General features: G+C 45.1%; 1 protein-coding gene across 3 annotated transcripts in view; it reads right to left on the reverse strand.

Moving 5' to 3' along the window:
- AKAP13 (A-kinase anchoring protein 13) overlaps nt 1-27734 on the reverse strand; it is a 250169-nt gene that overhangs the window by 122579 nt on the left and 99856 nt on the right. For all 3 annotated transcript variants that reach the window (XM_073568737.1, XM_073568735.1, XM_073568736.1), the window contains exons 4-7: nt 26559-26855; nt 17977-18160; nt 8832-9024; nt 4109-6377 (exon numbers count right to left, since the gene is read on the reverse strand). In XM_073568737.1, coding sequence (XP_073424838.1) covers nt 4109-6377; nt 8832-9024; nt 17977-18160; nt 26559-26855 — 2943 coding nt within the window. The remainder of the gene's footprint in view (nt 1-4108; nt 6378-8831; nt 9025-17976; nt 18161-26558; nt 26856-27734) is intronic.

The raw sequence follows: 27734 nt of genomic DNA on the forward strand, positions 1-27734 counted from the left end.
TCATGTTGTCAGGAGCACGTGTCCTACTACAGAGGACGATGTGTCGCCAATAACTGACTTATAAGGCAGCTTAACAACTAGCACACTCGACAAACATTTTGTTTTGTTTGGTGTTTGCTGACTTCTTTACAAGGGCCAATAGTCATGAACGAGCGTTCCTATGAACAATTGTTCCCTTACCGGACTATAGATATCGGATTCATGCATTTTGTTGAAAGGTATCATCTGCCTGTCTCAAGCCTAGACTTAAAGTTATCTCTAGGACACAAAAATATATTGTGATCCTAGCCTAATAACTGTATACGATTACCATGGACTATAGTCACGTACAATATATACCGTATATACTTGTGTATAAGCCGAGATTTTCAGCCCATTTATTTGGGCTGAAAGTCCCCCTCTCGGCTTATACATGAGTCATATACTGGGGGGTCGGCGGAGGAGGGGGAGCGGGGGTGACAGAGCTCATACTGACCCCCACCCAGCGCGGTCTCTCCAGCCCCGCTTCTCTGACTCCCGCGGTCTCCGGCAGCTCTTCCTTCAGCGGTCACGTGGTACCGCTCATTAAACTCATGAATATGCGCATATTTATGAGTTTAATGATCGGTACCACGTGACCGCTGAAGGAAGGAAGAGCTGCCGGAGACCGTGGGAGTCAGAGAAGCGGGGCTGCAGAGACTGCACCAGGAGGGGGTAAGTATATCCAATATTCTCCTGTCCGGGGTCCATCGCTGCTCACCGCTGTCTGCTGCATCCTGTGTCAGTGACGTTTAGGCAGCAGGGGGAGCGGTGACGTGGTTAGTGAGCGCCGCGCCCTCTGCTGGCTGAACAGTCACTGACACAGGAAGCGGCAGACAGCGGTGAGCAGCGATGGACCCCGGACAGGTAAATATCTCAGGTCCTGAGCAGGAGAGGTGAGTATGGCATTTTTTCTTTGCAGCAGCAGCATATGGGGGCATAATATATGGAGCATCTTATGGGGGCAGCATATGGGGGCATATTCTATGGGGCAGCAAATGGCGGCATATTCTATGGAGCAGCATATGGGGGCATATCCTATGGGGGCAGCATATGGGGGCATATTCTATGGAGTAGCATATGGGGCAGCCTCGGGGGGCATATTCTATGGGGCAGCATATGGGGGCATATTGTATGGGGCAGCATATGGGGACATATTCTATGGGGCAGCATATGGGGACATATTCTGTGGGGCAGCATATGGGGACATATTCTATGGGGCAGCATATGGGGACATATTCTATGGGGCAGCATATGGGGACATATTCTATGGGGCAGCATATGGGGACATTCTATGGGGCAGCATATGGGGACATATTCTATGGGGCAGCATATGGGGACATTCTATGGAGCAGCATATGGGGACATATTCTATGGGGGCAGCATATGAGGGCATATTCTATGGAGCAGCATATGGGGGCAGCCTCTGGGGGCATATTCTATGGAGCAGCATATGGGGCATATTCTATGGGGCAGCATATGGGGACATATTCTATGGGGCAGCATATGGGGGCATATTCTATGGGGCAGCATATGGGGGCATATTCTATGGGGCAGCATATGGGGGCATATTCTATGGCGTAGCATATGGGGGCATATTCTATGGAGCAGCATATGGGGGCAGCCTCTGGGGGCATATTCTATAGAGCAGCATAAGGGGGCATATTCTATGGGGCAGCATATGGGGGCATATTCTATGGGGCAGCATATGGGGGCATAGTCTATGGAGCAGCATATGGGGGCATAGTCAATGGAGCAGCATATGGGGGCATAGTCAATGGGGCAGCATATGGGGACATTCTATGGAGCAGCATATGGGGGGCATATTCTATGGGGCAGCATATGGGGGGGCATATTCTATGGGGCAGCATATGGGGGGCATATTCTATGGAGCAGCATATGGGGGGCATATTCTATGGGGCAGCATATGGGGGGCATATTCTATGGGGCAGCATATGGGGGGCATATTCTATGGGGCAGCATATGGGGGGCATAGTCTATGCAGCAGCATATGGGGGCATTGTCTATGGAGCAGCATATGGGGCAACATATGGGGCATATTCTATGGGGCAGCATATGGGGGCATATTCTATGGGGCAGCATATGGAGGCATAATCTATGGGGCAGCATATAGGGGTATAATCTATGGGGCAGCATATAGGGGTATAAGCTATGGAGCATTTTATGGGGGCATAATCTATGGAGCATCCAACTGGGGCATAATCTACGAAGCATCTTATGGAGCATCTTATGGGGGAATAATCTATGGAGCCAAAACCTTTATGGAGCATTATATGGGGCATACTATTCTATGGAGCATTTTATGGGTGCATTATTAACCTTTGTGCAGCATTATATGGGGTGTATTTTGTATGGAGCATATTATGGGGACCATGGTAAATTGTATGGAGCATTATATTGGGTTCCTGATTCAATATAGATATTCAAAAACATTTAACCTACTGATGTCTCAATTAATTTTATTTTTATTGGTATCTCTTTATTTTTGAAATTTACCAGTAGCTGCTACATTTTCCACCCTAGGTTTATATGTGAGTCAATAAGTTTTCCCAGTTTTTTGTGGCAAAATTAGGGGGGGGTCAGCTTATACTCGGGTCGGCTTATACACGTGTATATACGTTGTGTAAATTTACTACTGCACATATAAAAAGCAGAGGCAGCAGGCAATCAAAATAATAATAATAATAATAATCTTCTGATCTCGGACACAAAAGCTCTGTTGCCTAAACTGTTGCAACAATTCCAAAAAAAGCACCTCGCCCTGACCTGTGGGTAATAACAAGCCTTGTTCAAAAGGAGACTTGTAACCACCTCCACAATTATCACATAGTTTTGCTGTGACTTGTGTTTGCCCATTGAACGCTGGCAGAAAATCACCAAATACCAGGAGGTAAGAACAGTTAGCAGAACAATTATTTAGCAAAGTAGAGAATGATAAAGCCTCCATTGTGCAGATGTCGGCTGGGAATGTCTAGATAATAACATGCAATGTACTGCACCAAAATCCAACGTATAAAGTAATAAGGACAAGCGGAGTCAATGGACAGAAATATTACAATATGTGCGAAACAGATGATCATTTTTTCTCTCGTTATTCAATGTTTGTTTGCATTGTATACCTCACGCACGTGTAAAATTGGCAGTAAACGGGCATCAGATGGGCATGAAGTGTTACTGTGCCACTGTATGCTTTCATATAGGGGATACAGCCCATTCTCATATCACCATATAGCCCTAAAAATAAGCAAATATCAATTGGGAAGGAACAGCAAGCTCCAGGTGTGTGAGGTATGGAGATATACCGACATTAAAAAAACAAAGGTAAGATAAAAAATAAATAATCATAGTATTGATAATGCGTGTCTTTTACATGAGTAGCACCCATAGGTGTTTTTCTATTTTGTGCCTTTAAGTTTCAGACGTAAATGAAAGCACTCACACCGATAGGAGCGGTGCACATAATGACAGTCTACAGAACAGTAGTCAGACCAGCCCGGCTACAGGAAAACTAAGAGCTAGCGGCAATTATCTGTGCTCGGTGTCAGCTTTCAGCCGCTCCTATACACGGCAGAAAAATGTCATCTTTTCCACTGCCTGGCCGGAAGCAGACAATACTACAGCCAATTAACTATTTTGGGACACAGCGATGCCAATAATACGTTTAATTATAATATGGAAGAGATTTATAAAAAGTAGCAAAATGGAGCAAAGTTGTCATACTGGTTAGGAGTACGGTCTATAGATTTATTGAGCGTGAGCACGAGGACACCCTGCCAGCCACCATTCCTATAGACTGGCAGCGTACCTGGTCTTACACCCACTCACCCTCCAGCACCCCCCTTAATCTAAGCTGAAAGTCCAAGTTACTTCTGTGGACTTTCTGCAAGTGTTGGCAAGAAAGTGGTGGAAGAATGTCTACAGCAAATGATCAGGTCACTTATCGTTTGGTAACTGGCCAGTTGCCATAGACAACACCAAAGTCTAGATCTGCCATTGGAGACCCCTTTGTGAGTCTGTGCACCCTTTTACTGAACAATAATATAATGTTAAAGAAAATAATGAAAATTACCAGAGACTAGTTCTGTGTCAGATATGCTTGGGCACAGAGTATCCTCCAAGTTCACAGAGATATCCAAACCGGAGTCATCTTCTTTTAGGACATCAGGACTTCCACTTGGACCCTTTAAACAATCCTCTGTAGGCTGGATGCTGGGAGACAGAGAGATTTCATTACCCAGGACATCTTGAGCTAGTCTGACCTCAGCCATGCCCACATCTCCATTAGATGTTACTATTGGGTTCTCTTCATCATCAGATAAGCAATCCACCGCCTGGGAGAAAAGGTCCACGGTTTGCTCTTCATCTGTACCTAGAGACTTTTCAGAATCGCTGAGGTCGGAGGAGGCAGTATCCTCAGTAGTATCTGAAGAGGACTCGCCATTATGTACAGTCTCCTCGGCTATAGGATGAAGTGATGCTCTTGGGACTTTTTCCAGCTCGGGGCCATCCTCACCTCCATCATTCTCTAACTCTGACTCCTTTCCAACTTCCTCAGATTCTTCCTTTTCACGTGCGTTGTCATTCTCCGTAGGGATCTTATAATCCACATGATCAGCTAATTGTTCCCTGGGGTCTAATAGTGGTAAAACGACAGTGTCTGCTTCTACACCTTCAGGGATAATTTCACAGTGCTTCACACCAAGTTCACCATCGTCCTTGCCATTTGCACATGTAAGCTGTCCGTGATCAGTGTCTGGTTCCTCGGTGGCTGTCACGGCAGCCTCCTGCATTTCAGTTCTTGCATCAATGAGAACTGAATCCACGGCCAATACTTCCTGGTTTTTCAGACAATCGTAATTATTAAACAGAGAGGGAGTGTCAGAGTCTTTGTGTGACTTGCTTTTCGCACATGGCAATGTCTCATCTTCCTGCAGTGACAGGGATGACCCAGCAGGTGGAAGCATTTCTTGTTTTTCAGGCGTGGAGTTCTGCTGCTGCTGCGCCGGCTCTTTTAGGGCAGATGTTGCTTCATGTGTCAGTTCTGTATTATATGGGTTCGAGCTGGGCTCTAAAGACAGGGCGGACGGTTCTTCCACAATGATTTCCGGTGGAGTGACAGAAATCGCTTTATTTTCTTCACTTTCCATTTTATGGCTTTTAGACATTGGAATGGGCTCCTGAGCTCGTGAAGGATTGGAAGAATTCATTAGTAATTCAGGATTTTCTATAGTCATGCTATGAAGAGGAGCATCAGGGACCTCTGTATCCATGTGTGCTTGGGCGTAGTCACGTGCCCTGAAATCGCTAGCCGCAGCTTCTGACAACACTTCCTTTTGAGGTTTTCTCTCTATATTGTCTTGTGTCTGAGTAACAACTGCATTTTCACGAGAAGTGACTTCCAGCTCCACCAAGCTTGCACGTATTATTGATGCGGTCAGCTGGTCAGCGATTGTCTCCACATCTTTTGCACCACTGTTGGGATGATCTGACCCCATGCCTAGCACCCCATCCACCACAGACAGGACTAGGCCATCAGCAAACTGCTCCAAAGTTCTGTTTTTTGAAGTCGTCTCACTTTTCTCATTTTTAGAGTCAGATGTCTCAATGCAATGTAAAACATTTATCCTTTGGGCACTACGTGAGTGTCCTGTTTCAGGCGCTGAACAAGTACTTGGCTCTCGTTGGTTCAAGCAGTCCCCAGAATTATTATTACTAGACCGATTGTCTGTACAGACGGACCCTGGAAATACTTCTATAAGGACGGCATCCTGTTCACAACCTCGCCCAGTGTGACAAACCGTGTCGGTGGTGCCTGAAGCACTAGTACAATAGCCAGACAGTGACTGCCCCATGTTCACATTGATGTCTTGCAGAAGATTAGCAGAGACTCTGAGTGCAGCTTCCGTAAGTGGACCGTCTCTCTCTGCTCCAGCTATCATTCCCTCAGCGTTATCACTAAAGGACGGGGACAAAACAATTCCAGTTGAAGTCATTCCAGTTTCCTCATTCGTGTTTCCAGCGGAGAGATTTTCAGCAGCGGGTACCTCGGTGGAACAGCTCGGTATGTGCTGCTTTGTACCTGACGTACTCTCAGCCTTCACAATGCATTCGGTTCCCACCTCTTCCTCTTTGGGTTCAACATTTTGACTGGAACCCGCAGCGCCTCCACCCACAGTTTCCACCTCACTGTCAGATTTACCACAAGGCTTGGCATCGTTATCATCTCCCTGCGACGCTCCAATACTCGCTTGTAAGTCCACAGTGATGCCACCATCCTGGTCACGTGCAGCAGACACGTCTTCTAATGTTGGATCCTGCTGAGATTTTACATCTGCACACTGGTAAACAAAAGAGAATACAATTAATCCTTTTATTCACCGGAAAAAAACCGTCCCCTGCCCCAACAAAAAAATAAACAACAATCTTAGTAAATTACAATATAATGAAGATGTCAAGCGTCATTGCGCCAGCGTGTGGCAAATACACCACTTCCTGGCATTGTACATTTTTCAATGTTATACTAAGATACAAAGTCTGACATTGCACTATTTTTGCCCATTTCCTTTCACCTTCTGCTTTACTCCTGCCAATTTCATTAAAGAGATGTTCTCAAGTCTGAAAGTTACTCCCTACCAACAAGATAGGTGATAACCTTCCGATCACTTGGGGTTTGACCACGATGGCTCCCAGTGATCCTGAGAAAAGGGACTCTGCACAGCCCCGGCTAAATGGAGTGGTGGTGAATCATGCTCAAGGCCACTCCATTCATTCTCCATGGAAGGGTTGTGCTCAACTTATCTTTAGCACTGCCATTAGAACAGGCCTGCACAACATACAGCCCGCCAAGCGATATTGTGCGGTCCGTGGAGCTGTCCGGGAGACGTCACGCTCTTCTTAAACACTATGGCACCCGGACTTTGACAAAGCAGCATGTCAGCCATGGCCCTGACTTGCAGCAGTGTAATGACGTCACCACACAGATGCCAAGGCTGCACAGGCAGAGGAGACGTCTGGCACTGCTAAGTGCAGCACGGAGGAGCCGAAGATGAAAAGTGCTTTCAGTTTAGAGGAGGGTGCTGATGGGAGGGAAGGGTTGGGTTAACTGCAATGGCACAAAAAGGGACAATGGAGGACATTAAGGGGTACATTATGTGGTAATGGAAGAGATTATGGGGCAACTGGTGGATTGTGAAAGGAGGCATAGTATAGTGAGGGTCAGTGGGAACAACATGCAGAGAGGCATTCTGGGGGAGATATAGAAAGGGACAGTTTGGGGTGATATTACGGAGAGAGAGGTAGTATGTGGGGGGTATATTATGGAGAGGGGCTGTGAGGGGAGCCTTTATGGAGAGGGGCTGTGAGGGGAGACGTTATGGAGAGGCGCTGTGAGGGGAGACTTTATGGAGAGGCGCTGTGAGGGGAGACTTTATGGAGAGGGGCTGTGAGGGGAGACTTTATGGAGAGGGGCTGTGAGGGGAGACTTTATGGAGAGGGGCTGTGAGGGGAGACTTTATGGAGAGGGGCTGTGAGGGGAGACTTTATGGAGAGGGGCTGTGAGGGGAGACAGAAAGGGGCAGTATGGGGGAGATTTTTGTGCAGAAAGCACAATGAGGGGCAATTATTTATTCAGGGGCGCAGCACAGGAGACATTTCCTAAAAACTTTAAAATTCCTCAAAACTTAAAGAGATTTGAGATTATGAGGGGGATACTGTTCCAAAAACTTAGTCTAAATTAGCATACGTTCACACTTATTTTTTTTGTAGCAGGAATGCTCCAAATCCATCTCAAATACTCAAAATTTGGTTCTGGCGATATATTAATTTACCAACGGTGGTTCTGGTGATGTATTCATGTAAAATACCCCTTTAAATTATTTTGCAGCCCTTGGGATTGGTTCATTATGGCTATGTCGACCAAAAAAATGTATGCACCTCTGTACTGCAATGAATGAAGTGGAAGAGGCAAAGACCGACCATCGCTTCAATGAATTCTCATGATCTGTTTGGGCCATAGGTGTCGGAGGCCCAGAGATCGGAAAGTTACCCTCTTTCCTGTGGACATGGAATTATTTCCAAACTTGATAACACTTCTTTAAATGGGATATAGGGAGTAACTGCAATCCTGCCTGGGATGTGAGATGTTGGGATCAGTTATTTTCCTTAGTTCACACGATGCACCATAGCATGTATAACTTACAAAATTGGTGGTGCACACCCTGTTCGGATGTCTCTGTTATGCCACTCACCTCGGCCAGGTCCAGTTTAACTGTCATAATATAATATGCACTTCTGCCAAACACTGGTACAGGGGAAGACTATCAAATTCTAAGGCAGGCTATCTATTTTCTGTCTCAACGTGCTGCTCTTTCTTTTATACTTTACACTGCAGCACTGTTTGTTCACATTGACTGCGTTGTATAAGAACAAGCTTGCCGACAACTCTGTATGCATGGAGTCTTGGATTTCACTACAACAAGGCCAAAATAATGATGTGTACATATGGTGATTCCATCCATTTACCGCACAATACTGGCATGGGCACGGAGACCATATCCATGCAGCTGCCAGCAGTTGTTGGCAAACCTATAGGTTAGGTGGGCTGTTAGAGGCTTCCAGGCTTGCCATGCAGCATGTCCATTATTTCAATTCAATTGCATGCATAAAAATGCATGAGAAGTGCATCAAAAAATGTAGGCAGAATGTTTACTGCGAATACGCTTTTTCAAGTGGAAAAAAAATATGCTACAAAAAAGCACTATGTGAACATACCCTTATAATTCTCAAAGACTTACTGGACATTGAGTATGACCTTCGATGTAATTACTGAGCTTGTTAATATTGGTCTCCATGTTTCCTTGAGCCTCCTCTTGGGATTTCTTGGTCAACGAGAAAACATTTAGTCCACAATGGTGTTTAATCCAAAAGTCGCCAGAATGTTCAACATGAGACGTATCAATACCAAGGTCTATTTTTGCAGGATCCGCTCTAAAAGATGAGAAGTAATAAGGCCAAATGAATAATTAACTGTATTGGAAAACATAATATATATTAAAAAGGAAAGAAAAAAAACAAAACCAAAACAATAAATGTTTTGACAGATGTTTCCCAGGTCCCCAGCTGTTCTCTCCTTCCTAGGCCAATGAAAATGTCCTGGCATGGACATGTGACTGCTGCGACAGGAAGCAGAGACCGGCGAGAGACCCCAAAAGTATCAGAACAAGAGGGATTGGTGTGGTAAGACCGCTTTTGTTACTTCTATAATACTGCATGTCCTTTACATGATTTCTCGGTGATGAACCCCTTTAAAAATGGAGCAAATGTAATGCAGAGCATTGGCGGCTTCGCTTACAAGGGGTCTCACAGCAACACATACAATTGTATTTTCCATGTCCCTTTACCATACACATCCATTGAGATCAGTGGAGTAGATTTGCAGCTATAACTCTTCCTATGCAGTTACATAAATGTTATGGGTTCACAGGACTATGATTATATCGCTCAACTTTTCTTTTTTATTAAGTCGTCAGGAAGAACCAATTTCCCCCATAGCAGTTACTGGCTGGTAATAATACTATTGCGCTGACATGTCATGCACGCACAATAAATAATCCTGATATTAAACAATCTTATCTTCATTAGAATGACATTTCCTTCTGTTTTGCTGATTTAAGAACAGAAGTGTGTGCGCGCCGGAGACAATCACATCCCAGCAAGCCAAAACCTAAGTCGCTTAATCGGTATTTGGAAAAGGCAACACAGGTCACTCCCATAGCAACTCTTCTCGCCCCCTCCCGAAGGCTCAGACATACTAAGCAGCTATGGAAACAAAGGCTGGGTCCGTTCTGTGCATTTTTCATTCATTCCGTATAATTTCACAAAATTCAGCAACAAATTCCATTGATCAGCAAATACAAGGTAAAAGACAGCCTGTATTATTAGATAAGGTGAGATACACCTTCACATTATAAAATATACACACATCGATGATCACATGTAAAGATGTCACTTTCCTCACCTAACAAGATGTATTTTACCTTGTATTTGCTGACCAATGTACATTCATATATTATTTGGATAATGACACTGGTTTCGGTATTTTAGCCGTTTACTAAAACATATTCAAGATCCAGTGATATAATCAATCTGGGCGTAAAGAGCAGCCTCTCACCTTTAATTTGAGGATATTCGCATCCTTATTAGAGTAAGGGTTAAGAATTACAGTTCTAATATGTAGCTGCCTCTTTTTCAAGGGATCAAAAGTAATTGGACAATTTTCTCAAAAGGTCTTTAATGGGCTGCATGGGCTATTCCCTTATTAATCCATCATTAATTAACCAGGTAAAAGGTCAAGAGCTGATCCAAGGTGTGGCATTTGCACTTTGCTGTGAACCCACAATATGCGATAGAAGATTATCCATATTGCTGAAGAAAAAAAAAAGAACAAACCCCCTCAGAGAGTTAGCAGAAATATGTGAAGTGACCAAATAAACTGTTTGGTACTGCAAAAAAAAAAAAAAAAAAAAAAGCTAGTGAACTCAAAAAGGCCTGGACATCCACGGATGACAACAATGGCGGATGATCGCAGAATCCCCATGATGAAGAAAAAAAAAAAACCTTCACAGTCCCTAGTCTGCAGCTACGCCTGCTCAAGCAGGCCAAGTCCTCAGCTGCCTAAATAAGGACAAGATAGATGGATTGCAAAGTTTTGGTCTCCTCTTTAGAAAGGTAACATAGCACAATAAGTGCAATGTGGTGAAAAAAATTTAACAACTGAACAGCTCTCTGGCACTTTTCATTATTTACGCCTAACAAAGTTAGAGAAATACCTCACTTTCCTTAAAAGGCATTATTGGTAGTAGTTAAATTTTCCCCTTCTCCCATGACAGCACCACCTGAAGAGGGTACCCCCCCATCAAGGACAGGTAATCTACTGAATAAAAGGGCAGTACTTCTCCTCCGCATCAATTTGGTTTCCTGTCCTTAAGGGAACCTAAAATGTAAGGATGGTACAAAAGTTTAAAAACTCACCCAGGTCTGGCTGGTGTCCGCAGATGATCTGATGCTGGCAGATCTGAGACTGCATGTATACCAACTTAAACCATGCTCAATTTTTGTGTTTTTTCAATATGATACCTGCCAGATTACACTGACAGAACACCTGTTAGACCATGCCTATGGCTGGATTACACAGGCCACCGTACTGGCAGACCAGAGTTCACAGTTTGACCTCCGGGTGCCATAACAACTATCGGGCCAATGGTGCATGGAAACAGAGCCCCCTCCTTCTCACAATCTTTTAAATGCTGCGATTACTATCGATCGTTGCATGTGGAGGGTTATTCAGCCACGGTCTGTGTGGGCATCGGCCCTGGCTGCTACTGCAGGAGCTTGGGTGTGCCAAACTCCCGGTGGCGATTGCGGGGAAGTGTCGATATTTTCAGCACCTCTCGATGATCACATGCTGTCATCAGTAGGTCAAACTGACTGACTGATCACAGCGATCAGAGAGCGAGAACAGATGAAATGGGTCCCTGTACCTCTAGCCATGCCGGTCAGTGGTAGGTGACTACTGCCAGCACGGAGCAGTCACTGTTCTATATTACTTAACGAGTTAATATTGACATAAAAACAAAATGAACAATATGGAAATTGTAGTATTAATATTGAGCAGAATCAATCTTAAGGCCCCGTCACACTAAGCAATCTCGCTAGCGAGATCGCTGATTTTGTGACACATCAGCGATCTCGCCAGCGAGGTCGCTGTGTGTGACGGGGATCAGCGACCAGCCCCCCTGCCGGTTATCGCTGATCGTGCTCGAGCAGCCTAGGCCGTTTTTCGATCGCTGGTCTCCCGCTGCCCAGCGCGCATCGCTGCGTGTGGCAGCGAGAGACCAGCGATCAGCGACGCTGGTTGCTAATGTAAACGTCGGGTATCCGGGAGCCGTGGCTCCTGGATAAACGACGTTTACATCAGAAACCAGCATCCAGCATCGCTGGTCCTGATCGCTGGGGCTGTCTATGTGACAGCTCACCAGCGATCAGCCCAACGATGTCCCAGCGATCCCATTATGTCGGATCGCTGGGACATCGTTTAGTGTGACGGGGACTTTAGGGTAGCGAGATCGCTGATTTTGTGACATATCAGCGATCTCGTGTGTGACGGGGATCAGCGACCGGTCCCCCTGATGGTTATCGCTGATCGTGCTCGAGCGGCCTGGGCCGTTTTTCAATCGCTGGTCTCCCGCTGGCCAGCACGCGGCGTACACGCTGGTTTCCAAGGTAAACAGCAGGTATCCAGGAATCGCGCGGCTCCTGGATACCCGACGTTTACATTAGAAACCAGCGTCGCTGGTCCTGATCGCTGGGGCTGTCTATGTGACAGCTCACCAGCGATCCCATCCATGTCGGATCGTTGGTGGGATCGCTGGGACATCGTTGTGTGTGACGGGGGTTTTAGCCTATTGGTTCGGCCTTCCACAAAGTCACAATCTCTCATGTTGCCCCTTGGGAAAATTAATTGACCACTACTGCATCTGACGGCTGGCTGGTCCAGAATGGGGGTCCAAGAGGTGGTCCAAGCTTAAGTGAAAAGTGTGCTGTCCTCCTATGAGACTGCAAACTGCTGAATCATGGAAGTGTGAGATGCACTCGCTGTCACTATTCCCCGTGCGGTTAGATGTCATGTGACGCATATATGCAATTTGCATACTTGCATACACGTGCCGAATAGACTCATCTTGCTTTTCTCAATAGAGGACGATTGAAAAAATGCCAGATGGCCCATGAACGCAAGTGTACAAATTTCATACAAGTGCCATGTGACCACACACCCCTATGAGGAATACAGGGGAATCGTGACAGCGTGCACACTGCATGCTGTCGTGATAGCCTGACAGCATACTATTCCTTTCAGTCTGGAAAAACCCTTTAAAAGGCACATTCAAACTGCCGCATAGCATGGGCAACAATCGCATCGCAATGCTCGGACTGGCCGGGGGCTCTCCTAATCTGAGCGTAACAGCATGTATTTCTATACACCTGTAAGGAGGTTGACCGGACCATGGGTACCTGCATGCCTGGTCCAGAACTAAAAAGGCTGCATCCTCTGTTTCTGGGGGGAAGCCTGAGATAGACGGACCTTCCCCTGCTGCAGGAGGGAAGGAGGAGAGAGACAGGGATTCCTGCTGACAGGAGGGGGCGGGGAGAGCCTAAAAAAAGAGCACGCAGACACAGGGGTGTAAGAAGGAAAAGCACGTGTTGCAGGGGAAGCTGGCGCCAAGTAAGTGCAGCGCGCAGAGAAGAGCGCGCTCTGCTTCCCCCACCAGAGAGTGCTGGCCCTGTGACAGGCCATGCTGCTGCTGTCCAGGAAGGAGCTCTAATGCTGGGGGGATTAGCTGTGCCAGCAGAGCAGAGCTAAGCCAAGTGCCGTACACTATGAGACAGTGAGTACCGCACTTGCTCTGCCCAAGAGTGACCGCATACTTGACAGACCCCTGCATTCAGGTCCACTGTCTGTGGACGACCAACTGTCAGCTCCCCGCTACCCTCCACGCTAGGAGGTGACCCCAGTTGAAGGCAGAGACTGCACTGAGTGTGCGACGCAGAGAGTGAGAGAGACGGCTAGGTCAGAGCCTGACTACTAAGGACTTGTGTACACCGCAGATCGAAGTCCCGTTCCGGCAGCTCCCTCACACTGGACTCAGTACCGTGCTAGATAGGTCTAAGCACAGGGAATCTACCTGCCCCTCAGAGACTTCGCCGAGACATCCCGTGCTGCTGTTGCCAGTGCCACCGTTGGATCCACGCCTGTTACAGACCTCACCGAGACGTCACGTGCCGCTGTTGTCCGTGCCACCGTTGGAACCCTGAACCTCCTCACATCTGAAGACTACATTCCGATAAGTTTAAACTCTTTCATACTAAACTCTCGTTCGTCCCTTGCCAACCCTGTCATATTCCCAGTTCTACCCCATCCAAACTCCCTTTTCTGTCCTTTGTCCTATTACCACTCCTCCGTACCCTGCTATTCCCTGCGTGGAGTATATTTGTTAATAAAATCCTGTTAACTCTTGACCTGTCTCCTGTCCGTGGCGACATCCCGCTTTCCTACGATCTCTACACACCAGTCACGCTGGGGTCAGGACTCTCAGGAGAGCCGACCGCCAGTCCGAGCATTGCGATGTGTTCGTCGCCAGTGTTACACGGCCGTCTGACTGCGCTCCAAGAATAACTCAATCTGGTCAACTCAAGATGTGCTTTATGAATTCCCGTTAATGGAAATAACGTTCCTTTGGGGGCTGCAGCAGCCTTCTAAAAGAAAAGCATCATCTCTTATTAAGTTTGCATTGATTCTATAAGGCAAGTGCCTTGGAGGGATTTCATTAGGATACTGTGTAAGTAAATGACAGCAATACGCTAAACATAAAAAAACAACTAAAGAAATACGTGGATGTTTCCACAAAGTATGTAGCACAGAGTTACAAACAGCTGTCATTTTTCAACGGAAACCCATAAGATAATAGCAATGTGATGAGCACTTGGAGATTCTCCATTTTCAGCGCACATTATTTTTCATCTATTCCTCTCATCTCACTTTCTCTTAAAATCTGCAAAACTGGAAATGTATATTAATCTATCAAAATTGTGCTTTACATAATCCAATCACATCAATAGGACGGCAGCAAAACCGGATACATGCACAATAAGAAATACTTGTACCACAGGAGGATGGATGCTGTTAATAGTAGGTTCCCACCCAAATACCACAAAGTCTCCTCTCGAAAAGATGATGGTATGATTACACCTTAAGGTGAACTTTGAGCTGTCAAGAAAAATTTAGATTTCCTGCTTCACCCAGAAGGGAGGGAGCTAATAACTGATCTGCAAAACAATCAGGTACAATACCACGAAACACAGAGCAATCTGCACCGGCAGGCAAACAAGGCGGCACTGGCAGTGCCCAAATACCAGGAAACCTTGGAGCATTTACATATAGCTGAGCTCTGCCAGAGACAGAGGAACTTGTGCACAGATATTCGTTTATTTTTTGTGATCCCAAAAACTCGAAAGCAATTAATAGAAAATAATCTTTATATAGTGATAACTTAGTGCACTGGACTTTCCAGCTTCAGAGCTCTCTGCTTGGCAAAAAATACATCCGCTAAGGCAGAGCTGCACAACCTGTGACCCGCTATCAATCGATTTTGCCCCCAAATCCATGTCGCTCAGACGTCAGTGATTTTCTTGGACAAGCAGGCAACAAAAATGAACAGTTTCTCACTGATGAGAAAAAAGAAAAAAAAGTTTCTCCACCTTTTCCTTCCGATCAGTGAAAAACAGACAGCACACGGATGGCATCCAAGTGTCCGATTTTTTCATGGACCCATTCATTCAACTTTCAATGCTGAGTTTGATCCGACACTGATCAATATTGGTCTTTAAAAAATAAAATCAAAGAATAGCCCCATTGACCATCACAGATACAAGTGCCATCCGTGAAAAACACATGTGAGCAGTCAACAATTGAGTGTAACGAAGCATGGGTAAAGGAAGGTAACAAGTACTAATAATGCAGTGTACGGCCGTCTCGGACAGCCCATACTGACTGAATGGTGGTCTGACCTCTATGTGGCACTCTAGGAAGGAGTAGATGAGGCGGCCGCGCACACTGTACTGGATAAGTTGCATTCATAGTCTCTACTTTTCCAGAGTACGAACAGGATACATTAACCCCATTGTCCAAACAGTTGGGAATTGTGACACCTATCAGACACCTGACACCTATCAGACATTGATGGCATATACTTATAACTATACGTCTCAATCCGTAATACTACTTTAATGAGAACCTGCCACCATTTTGATTTTTGTATTAATGATGATGTAATCAATTATTTGTATAAATGTTGCGTTTTAACGTTTATTTTTTTTCTGTAGCCACTAGGAGCTGCCATATAAGTGCACGACACACGCCACAAATACAAAACTTAAGGCTATAGGAGATGCAGTCAGTGTCCGACAGATTCTTCTATACTGTGGCTCCCTCCAGATGTGAGCTGGACACAACCCCGGTCCAGTTTACAGCGGTGCTCTGAGATACAATTTCATCGTCACTGCTCATAGTATTCTGCGGTGAGCAGTGACTGGAGGTGCTGAGCAGCGAAAGTGAGCACAGGTCAGTAGTCTGACATTGTTCTAGAAATCCCAGGCCACAGAGCTGTTCTCACCGCTGGAAGAAGTCAGCAAGCAAAAAACTGCAGAGGTGACTTATTCCAGTAGTGAGAAGAACTCAGTAGCCTGGGATTAGTAACACAATGTCAGACTGCTCAACCTGTGCTCATTGCCATGGCTAGTGCTGCGGGGTTCAGAGCACAGAAGTGTAAGCATCACATTGCTGTGCTCTGCATCTATTGCCACCCTGTGTGATACCCTCCATCTATTGCCACCCTATGTGATACATTGTGTGCATCTAATTGCCACCCTGTGTGATACCCTCCATGCATCTATTGCCAGCCTGTGTGATACCTTCCCCATGCATCTATTGCCACCCTGTGTGATATCCTCCATGCATCTAATGCCACCCTGTGTGATACCCTCCATCTATTGCCACCCTATGTGATACATTATGTGCATCTAATTGCCACCCTGTGTGATACCCTCCATGGATCTATTGCCACCCTGTGATACATCCGGTGCATCTAATGCCACCCTGTGTGATACCCTCCATGCATCTATTGCCACCCTATATGATACACCCTGTGCATCTATTGCCACCCTGTGTGATACCCTCCACGCATCTAATGCCACCCTGTGTGATACCCTCCATGTATCTGCCACCCTGTGATACATCCTGTGCATCTAATGCCACTGTGTGATATCCTCCATGCATCTATTGCCACCCTATATGATACACCCTGTGCATCTATTGCCACCCTGTGTGATACCATCCATGTATCTATTGCCACCCTGTGTGATACCCTCCACGCATCTAATGCCACCCTGTGTGATACCCTCCATGTATCTGCCACCCTGTGATACATCCTGTGCATCTAATGCCACTGTGTGATATCCTCCACGCATCTAATGCCACCCTGTGTGATACCCTCCATGCATCTATTGCCACCCTATATGATACACCCTGTGCATCTATTGCCACCCTGTGTGAAACCCTCCATGTATCTATTGCCACCCTGTGTGATACCCTCCATACATCTAATGCCACCCTGTGTGATACCCTCCATGTATCTATTGCCACCCTGTGTGATACCCTCCATACATCTAATGCTACCCTGTGTGATACCCTCCATGTATCTATTGCCACCCTGTGTGATACCCTCCATACATCTAATGCCATCCTGTGTGATACATCCCTTGCATCTAATGCCACCCTGTATGATACACTCTGTTCACGGCAAATGTCAGCAGCTGCTAGTGTTTAAAAATAAAAAATTACTTTTTTTTTCAAATGCTGAAAAAGATATTTGCTGATATATTCCCTTTACAATACTGTGTGGCTCATGGGACTGGTTCTGATGGTGTGGTCCTTGAACCAGAGAAGGTCGTGCATCACACGGTGAAATCAATAGATGAAAGCCGCCATATAAGACCAATACAATACTAGCTCTGAGGAAATGCTGAGACAAGAATTCATAAATTTGCTAGGATACGCATAGTGACTCATCTGAAACACACTGCTCAGAGTTATACCTTTTCCACAATGTATGGTGATGGGGTCATCCCGACTTACTATAAAGGAAGAAAGGACAATGATTGTCCGACAACTCTCATGGTGTCCATGTTCCAGATCAGTTTCCCATCCACAGCACTAGGACAATGATCGGTCCGACCAACCAGACACAGTGCATAGGTCCATATAAATGTTTAAATTTACCAACACATAAATATATTTTTCTATAAAAATATATTAATATCACATACTGTGTTAAAACATGATGCAACTTCAGAAAGCCTCGCTCCAAGGCCACGGTTACAGGCGTAGCTCCCTCACTATCGGCAATGGCCAAGGATGTTCTCCCTCCTGGTTGTTCCAGAAGAAACTTTGACAATGCACAGAGACCAAGCCTTGCAGCAAAGTGCATTAACGTCTCCCACCCAGGACCATCTGAAAAACAAAGACACCAGCATCAGCTATTCCATGCATAAAAAGGCCATTATGAGAAAATGGGGTTTTGAAAGTGTTAATTACATCAGAGTTTATTATGCCAATTAGGTATTGTATCTCAGGATGATTTCACACTGCGCTTTTTCCCACGCTCACTGCTCCCATTGGTGCTTACGTCCAAAATCCTCTTCCCTTAGCGCAAAGCTTAGTAGATTGTGCCCGAGTGCCTGCCTCCAGTAGAGGTATACGCATATGTTCACCATGTCGGCACCATTCTAGTCAATGGTCCCATACGCCCAAATCACATTTTGTGTAAGGTTTGGAAGCAAGACCCAACGGGACCACTGAGCGTGGGGAAGAACACTGTGAAAGGATCCTTATGGAGTAAATAGAACCTGTCAACAGGTGAAAAGTGGCCAAGAGTCCTGTGGCCAACGTCCCCCTAAATAAATTAGTTCCTAGATGATCCCTTTGAAGATGACCTGTTTTTTCTCCCAACATGTTTGATTTAGTAAATATTTGGATTTCCCCTAAAATTTTGGCGTCTCTTCTCTTTGATGTTTGCGTTCTACATTTCCTCCGTTATTACTCCGAGTAATTATTTCCTTTAGTAATAAAGTGACAACAGGGTGTCACCAGTTCTCTTCACACTGTGAAATCATTGCTGACAGGGTCATGTTATAGAAGAACACGCTCCTTTTACAAGGGAAATGGCAACACATGCTGGCATGCCTTATTCTAATTTTCCTTCATAGACCCTCAGAACACGGATGGTTTTCTGTCATTTCAATGGAGGGGATGAGACACTGTTTGTCTGGTGCAGAGCTCCAAAGCCACCGTTTACCTTTACTTTACAGCTTATTGCCTTGGAGACCGACCACCACCACGGGACAGAAGAGTATGAAGAGTGCTTACAAGCACTTTTCTATTGAGCTTGTAAGCACTGTTAGGAAGCTGGAGATAATAGGAATCAAACTATTTGGCCCCTAATGAGTTAAGTTTTGTTTTCGTTAAGCCCCAGTGGATGTTATCAGAGTCTTCGCTGGGGGCATTCCCCTTGTATGAGGCTGACCAATCGTTAGCAGGCATCGACACTCACGAGAATGAAGAACACCCCCACCACCATAGCTTACAGCAGATTTCTCAGTGAGTGAGATGTAATGATCAGAAGTGACTACAAATCCCAACCCTATCATCTATAAACATTCTTACCTTTCCAGTCACCTTACGAAGACTGGAAAGCAGGTATTTGGAAGTCGCCTTGCTACACTTGTAAGGAGAGCTTTAAACTAGAACAACATGGGAAGGGAAGCAAAAGACCAGAAAAAGCCATACACCTGACAAATGCTACTGAGAACTCTATTAGAAGTGGAAAGGAAGAACAAAGACGAAAGAATCTAATTAAAAAAAATATTGGAGAAAGAGAAACTAATCACAAACTAAAATGTTTCTATACTAATGCACAAAGCATGGGCAACAAACAAGGAGAATTGGAACTACTAACACAGGAAAAGAAATATGATGTCATTGGAATCACTGAAACTTGGTGGGACAATACACATGATTGGAATACAAGACTAGAAGGATACAACTTATTTGCAAGAAACAGACTTGATAAACGAGGAGGGGGTGTCGCATTGTATGTTAGAAATGCGTATATCTGCACAGAGATTGAAGCTTCAGAGACTGGGAGTTCTGTGGAAACTGTTTGGGTAAGAATACAAGGACAGAACAATGGAAAGGACACCATTGTAGGCATTTACTACAGGCCGCCTGTGCAAGCTGAAGATATGGATGAACTCTTAATGCATCAAATGGCCAAGTTCTCCAAAAAATATGACATAGTTGTCATGGGAGATTTCAACTATCCAGACATTTGTTGGGAATCTCTCTCAGGCAAAACTAACAGGTCAAGGAAATTCTTATCCTCTCTTGCTGACAACTTTATCTTCCAAAAGGTAAAGGAGAAAACAAGGGGAACTGCTACCTTGGATCTAATCCTTATAAACAGGGAGGAAATGGTTGAGGAGGTAAAAGTGGCTGGGACCCTAGGAGGTAGCGACCATGCTATTTTAGAATTTTGGATAACTAGAGGCGGAAGACCTGTGAAGACTCAGACGTCAAGGTTAGATTTCAGAAAGGCAGATTTTAAGGGATTCAGAAAGAGAATTGGAGGGATCCAATGGCTGGATATCCTTAAAGACAAAAATGTCCAGGAAGGATGGGAAATCTTGAAAAATGAAATTCTCAAAGCACAGTTGTTAACAATTCCGAAAAGAGGGAAGAATAGGAAGCATTTAAGGAAACCAGGATGGATGAACACAGAACTTAAGCACATGCTAAAAAGGAAGCAAAAAATGTTTATAAAATGGAAAGAAGGAGGCATATCTAAAGAAGAATATAATGCTGTCTGCAGAACCTGCAAGGCACAAATCAGATTATCTAAAGCTGAAAATGAATTGAGGCTTGCAAGAGATGTCAAAAGCAATAATAAAGGATTTTGGGGATATGTCAAAAGTAAAAGAAAAGTCAAAGATGCTATAGGATTTTTACAGGATGAAAATGATGAAATGGTAAGACAGGATGTTGAGAAGGCTGAACTTTTAAATTCCTATTTTGCATCTGTTTTCTCTCAGAAAGGAAATGTAACATCAACTGTTATTCACTGTCCTATTAAGGGAATAGAAGAATCCAGGATATCTATAAACAGAATGATAGTGAGGAAACACTTAGCTAACCTAAATGTATTCAAGTCTCCAGGTCCAGATGAATTACACCCCAGAGTACTGAAGGAGATAGCAGAAGAAATTTTTGAACCCCTCTCCATAATCTTTGAAAATTCTTGGAGAACAGGAGAAGTGCCAGAAGACTGGAGAAGAGCAAATGTTGTTCCTATCTTCAAAAAGGGGAAGAAGGTGGACCCAGGCAACTATAGGCCGGTGAGTCTGACTTCTATACCAGGAAAGATCTTTGAACAAATTATTAAACAACATGTATGTCAATACCTGGATAAGAATGAAGTGATTAAACAGAGTCAGCATGGGTTTGTAACTAATAAGTCATGTCAGACTAATTTAATTTCCTTCTATGATGGTATTACTGATTGGGTGGATCAAGGAAATGCTGTAGATATAGTATATCTTGACTTCAGCAAAGCATTTGACAAAGTCTCTCATACAATCCTTATTGAAAAAATGACTAAGTATGGAATGGACAAGGCAACTGTTAGGTGGATTCATAACTGGCTTAGTGATCGGACCCAAAGAGTGGTCGTAAATGGCTGCACATCCAGTTGGAAGAATGTCTCAAGTGGGTAAAAATGAAAAAAGCATATATAGAATGGGAGGAATAGGGCTAAGTGACAGCACATGTGAAAAAGACTTGGGTATACTAATAGATCACAGACTGAATATGAGTCAACAGTGTGATGCAGCAGCAAAAAAGGCAAATGCAATTCTAGGATGTATTAACAGAAGCATACAGTCTAGATCACGTGAAGTAATTATTTCCCTCTACTCCTCTTTGGTCAGACCTCATCTGGAATATTGTGTCCAATTTTGGGCACCACATTTGAAAAAAGACATCAACAAACTGGAGCAAGTTCAGAAAAGAGCGACCAGAATGGTGACCGGTCTGCAAACCCTTTTCATATGAGGAAAGGTTGCAGGATTTGGGAATGTTTAGTTTGCAAAAGAGAAGACTGAGAGGAGACTTAATAGCTGTCTACAAATATCTAAAGGGCTGTCACATTGTAGAAGGATCAACTTTATTCTCATTTGCACAAGGAAAGACTAGAAGCAATGGGATGAAGCTGAATGGGAGGAGACACAGATTAGATATTAGAAAAAACTTTTTGACAGTTAGAGTGATCAATGAGTGGAACAGGCTGCCACGAGAAGTGGTGAGTTCTCCTTCAATGGAAGTCTTCAAACAGAGGCTGGACAGACATCTAACTGGGATGATTTAGCGAATCCTGCTTTGAGCAGGGGGTTGGACCAGATGGCCCAGGAGGTCCCTTCCAACTCTACGATTCTATGATTCTATGATTCTCCCTAAACCTTTGTTAACAAAACTACATGCATGGATGTTGAGAAAGGAATGGATGCTTTTCTTGTGAGTAACAGTATAGAAGGTTACGAACAGAATATTATAGGTATAACTAGATGGACATAAGGTCTTCCTTCAGCCTTCAAAACTATGTTACTATTGGTAGAACAAGCACATTTAGGTAAATAATTCCTTTAAAATCACAATTGGGAGGGGGACTAGGGACATCATAGACAGGAATACACTTCCGGATCATCTGTGTATTTTGTACGGGGACAGCGCTGTATCTCGTCCCACTGAGCCACGAGACACTCCACACCCTCAGTTTCTAGATTGATCTTGGCAACTTCCAATTGTTGTCGTATCTGTGCATGTCTCTTCAGTGGCATAACTAAAATTCTATTATATATTTATTATATATGCACTACATCCTGGTATATGTCCATTATCTTGGGCCCCTTGTTCTGCTGCTGCTCTTTAACGTATAGAGAAAACGTAAACCACTATACTCCCCACGGGTAAACAGAGAACTCAAGGGGCCCCATAGCAGAAGTATAATGCTCTCCCCATATTCCTTCATATAGTATAATGAACTCCCCATAGTCCTCCATACAGTATAATGCATTCCCCATAATCCTCCAAATAAGAGAATGAGCCCCCATACAGTATAATGCATAGCCCATAGTCTTCCATATAGTATAATACAGCCTACAGTCCTCTATATAGTATAATGCATAGCCAACAGTCCGCCATCTAGTACAACGTATAGCCAAGTCCTCCATATAGTATAACACAGCCATCCATATAGTATAATTTATAGCCAACAGTCCTCCATATAGTATAATGCACAGCCTACAATCCTCCATATAGTATAATGCACAGCCCATCCTGGTACATGTCCCTCATCCTGAGCCCCCATCCTAGTATATAGCCCCCATCCTAGTATATGTACTCAATCCTGGTATACAGCCCTCTTACTGGCATATAGCCCCATCCTGGTATATGTCCCAATCCTGGTATATTGCCCTCATCTGGGCTATGTCCCCAACCTGGTATATGGCCATCATCCTGGTATATGGACCTCATCCCGGTATATCGCTGCCACAGGCTGATGGATGGAGAGCTCCGTTAGAAGGCGTGTACTACAAATATCAAAAAATCACTTCCAAACAGAAAGACAAATGTGAACAGGTGCAAGATAATTTGGCCATGTTGACAGAAAAAGTCATGGCTTTAAGAGCAAGGTCCATAAAGGTTAAAGTTGGAATATTCAGTGTCCAGAAATAAAGAGGTCTTAACCACAGATAGGAACCATTGTTCTTTACCATATATAGGAAAACACATGCAGAGATGACACTTGCAATCTGATGCATCTAGAAAACATTGAGAAGGCGATGTCTACATTGCTCCCAGCGGGTGATCCGCAAGTCTTAGAAACAGCGGCTCCCGGGTGCTGCCGATTTGCTTGTTTTACGTGTCCTTGGCTTTCTTGTATTGTTGTGAAGTGCAGACGCTTCACCGATGCAAAGTTCACGAGAGTTGGGAAATGGGAGCCTGGGCTGTTTAGACAGCTGAACGGGTGTGAACTGACAAATGCGTTTAATGCGTCTGGTGACAGAAACCACCCACTGGCCTGGTGCTCAGTACAAGATACGGGAATCATTGGAAAGATAATGAATCGTTTCCCTCTCTAAATGCAGAGGCCGTGTCACCGAGAGCTTTAAATATCCTTCACAGAGGCACAGAAAGCCCACGCAGGCTCCGATTACATCCCCATGGCATCCACCTGCAGAAACCATTCACGCACGGTCCTGTTTGTGAAGTGGAGCAAGTAATTAATTAAAGGAAGTAGTGAAAGGATCGGATATGGACGACTTCTACTAGCTGGAGCAGTGGTCACCAGCACCAAAGCTGTTAAACCTATAAATCCGCACATGCCCCGACAGCCCGTGTCTTAAAGGGAGTCTGGCACAGGGCTACTTAATCTGAGAGCAGCATGATGTAGAGACAGACCCCGATTTCAACAATGTATCACTTTTCTGGGCTGAATGCTGTAGTTTTGAATAAAATCATTGTTTTAAATCAGCAAGAGTAGAGAAGCAGTAAACCTGCTGCAGTGTAGTCCTGCATATTCATGAGCTCTGCATAATTGCACCCATATCACTGATTGGCAGCATTCGGTGTACACTGTGCATAGGCAGAAAACTGTTACTTAGTGGTGAGGGCGGAGTTATATAGAGCTCAGCATTCCGAGTTCTGCTAGAGCTGTAGCACGTAGAACAATTTCTAACTTCAGCAACGTGAAACATCACTGGAATCAAGGTCTCAGTCTCTAAATCGTGCGGCTCTCAGATGGGGCAGCAAATTAGATGGTGACAGATTCTTTTTAAGTTAAAGGGCTGGCCAAAATATAATGTTTGGGAAGCGCCTCAGCTTTAGCCTAACGCAGATGAATGAAGGATTAGGTCTGTTCTCATGGTAGATAGTCTGCGCACCAGTGTCTGACAGTGCCATACTTGGTCGAGCTGAGAGCGTGTGTATGGAAGGGTTGGGGGTTGTGCGGGAGAATGGTCATCTGAACAAGCATTTAGCGGATGTACATTTACTAATGGTTGTAGTATTGTTACAGCTACAAGAAACAGCCGCTACCTGATGAAGGTGCTAGAGAGGATGACAAGTGGGTGTAAAGCAGTTATCAAGGGGAAAGGGGGCTACTGTATCTGCTTGCAGTCTGAATCTACAATGTACACATTCCAAAAACAACAAGGATAATCATTGCTTTTGTGACACCCCAGAGTCCGGTTGTCACAGTGACATTGCCTCCCTCTCTGAGGTGAAGTCATGCTTGGAGGCAGAAAGGGGACCCCCATGCCAGGTAACAGATTAAATCACAATTCCTGCTGAAAGGTCAGAAAAGGGAGCGGCCTTATAAATTCTGGCCAGCAGAGGGGGTTGGTGAGTCAGCTAGAAGTGAGCTGAGGGGGTTGTCATGGAAACGAGAGCAGCTGTGAGGAAAATGACAGGACAGTTAAAGGTAAGGTAAAAAGATCTTGCTGGAAGATCCAGTCAGTTCAAGACAGGGAGCTGATCTGTGAGGAGCAGGTGAGGTAGAGCTGATCTGTGAAGAGGGAACAGACACAAGCAGAGACGGAGAGGCTCTGGGGAAGCTAAAAACTGCTTATAGCAGACCCCAGAGCAAAGCACTATTGGAGAGAAAGGGAGGCCAGAGTCCTTGGTGGTCAGGAGCTGTATGTCCTGATCGCTGAATCTGAAAGTACAGGGGATTGTAAATTCCTGTGCGGCATTGAGCACCTGAGGGCACGGCAGCAGATAAGGAGCCCGGGGCCGATGGTGAAGAGGACTGTACCCATGGAATAGGCTTATGCTAACAGCCGTACAGGTTAGTGAAATCATCACGCAACTGAGGGTCGCAGCTCAGTTATAAACAGCGGAGACCCACACACAAAGCGCAGAAGGAAGGTCCAAAATCCCCACCTGGCAAGGTGGATCCCCTGAATGCCTCCAGGCGAGCCGGACTCATTCCATCACCTGTATGTGGTACTCCGGACTGCAACCAATTACCAGTAAAAGGTAAAGAAACTGCACCTCTCTGTGTCTTTCTCTCATTTCTCTGCACCCCAATGTTCACAGCCATTTTGACTATTAATCTAACATCTTTGCCCTGGGACTATTGCTCTACCTGTGGAGAGTTATTTTCACCTCAGCTGCGCCACATCAACAGTCTCAGGGGAACAACACCGCAGCGCTGGTCACCTCTGACCAGAATACCACAGGTGGCGCCATGTATTTAACCATCTATAAACTTTATCTTCATTTTTACCACATCACCAACAACTTTTCCCCTTCCCCTTTCATCATATTTTATGTAATGGATGCCCCAGGGCCACGGACCGGGTCGCTGCCGCCGTGACACCGTCCCCGTTGAAGTCGACGGGCCCGGCACCGAGTACCCCAAGGCCCTGCCTGCGCCCTCTCGCGCCCACGCCGCTGCCGCGCGCGCCCCGGGCGCTCCACTTTTGACAGGTACTGTGTCCCCATGTAATGTCGCTCACCCACACCCTATTACTTAAACATGTAAAGTTGACTGATATCTTTGGACGGCAAAGGCAGTAACCCAAGAACACATGTAACTCAGATGGTCTGAGGCCGCAGTGAATTCATATGATCCAATCTTAGAAGAGCCGCTACACTTTAATGGGCACCTACTGGCCTCCTATACGCATCTTCTGGTCTGCCAGTCATGAAATCATTTTAGAAAAGGACCACTTAGTAGCCACTACATATTCTGTAGCAACTTTTGACTAATATACCTTATTACCAGAGTCATTACCTGTAATATTTGGGCAATCTCCCAAAACGTTCCATCCACTTGGTAACTGTAAATGTCGAAATGCCAACGTGATCTTCTTATCCAGGACGGCGGCATCCCCAGGAGAGGATCGGGATTTATTCAAAAAAAACTTGGCAAATAGCAGAGCTCGCTGGTCCCCAGCACCGGACGCTAAAAACTGAGCGGACTCATAAGCCTCGTCTGTGATAAACTCGAAGTCCTCCTGTGCTACTATGGCAGAGAGGCCTTTCTTAGAGGCAAACAACAGGACTTTCACATGCTCGCAGCAGTCATGACCTGCGGAAGATGCATTGAAAAAAGAGAATTAAAGACCTATAATATAGCAAATATCCAATCAGATAATGACAGCCTGCACTACTTGTGAACATCCAGGACAGCCATGGATTTATACAGAACCCGGCAGTGCCGCAGACTCTTACGGACATGGGGTGTATGTGGTTTAGTTCACTACCCTGCAAAATCAGATTTCCAGGCTATTCATATCTGTGCGGTTTGAAGACTGTGCTCTCTTCCCCTAAGTGGATGTACTTTGCCACTTGACCCATTTCCGATCATGAAATAATGGCACTGCCTTTGTCACCAGCTGCTAATCTTCCGTCTACCGCTCAGAAGGCAGCAGATTTAGGAAACGTCATGGTGGACAAGTTAAAGGGGTTTTCCAGACCCAGGAGAAAAGTCTATGTGACTGTAGACTTCTGACTAGCGACGATGTAAGACGGGCACACTGTCATGATTCCCCGGTAGTCTCTGTGCAGCAGGGCAGAAAACAGATCGCACGTATGCAACTTGCATCCTTAGTCACGTGCAAACTGATCTCACCCAGCTTCTCTCAATAGAAAAGAAAGAAATGCAATAAATCCAGTCGGCATGTGACCAAAGCTATGCAAATCGCATAGATGGGCTCAAGTAGGTGCCCTCCCAGACAGGGAATCCAGAGAAGTCATGACAGTGTGCGCACTGCAGACTGACACTAATTGGTAGCCTGCAGTTACACCCGATTTATAAAGACTGGTGTTCCGGTAACTCCTGACATCCATCATCCTCCTGGTGTCTGACAGCAGCGCCATGATAGCGCGGACCATATAGAAAAACGACTGGCGCTACTGATGTTAGGGAAGCACATTATAATATATATATATATATATATATATATAT

This window comes from Dendrobates tinctorius, unplaced genomic scaffold, assembly GCF_039654945.1.
Source record: "Dendrobates tinctorius isolate UK_male_01 unplaced genomic scaffold, ASM3965494v1 ptg000022l, whole genome shotgun sequence".
Lineage (NCBI taxonomy): Eukaryota > Metazoa > Chordata > Amphibia > Anura > Dendrobatidae > Dendrobates > Dendrobates tinctorius.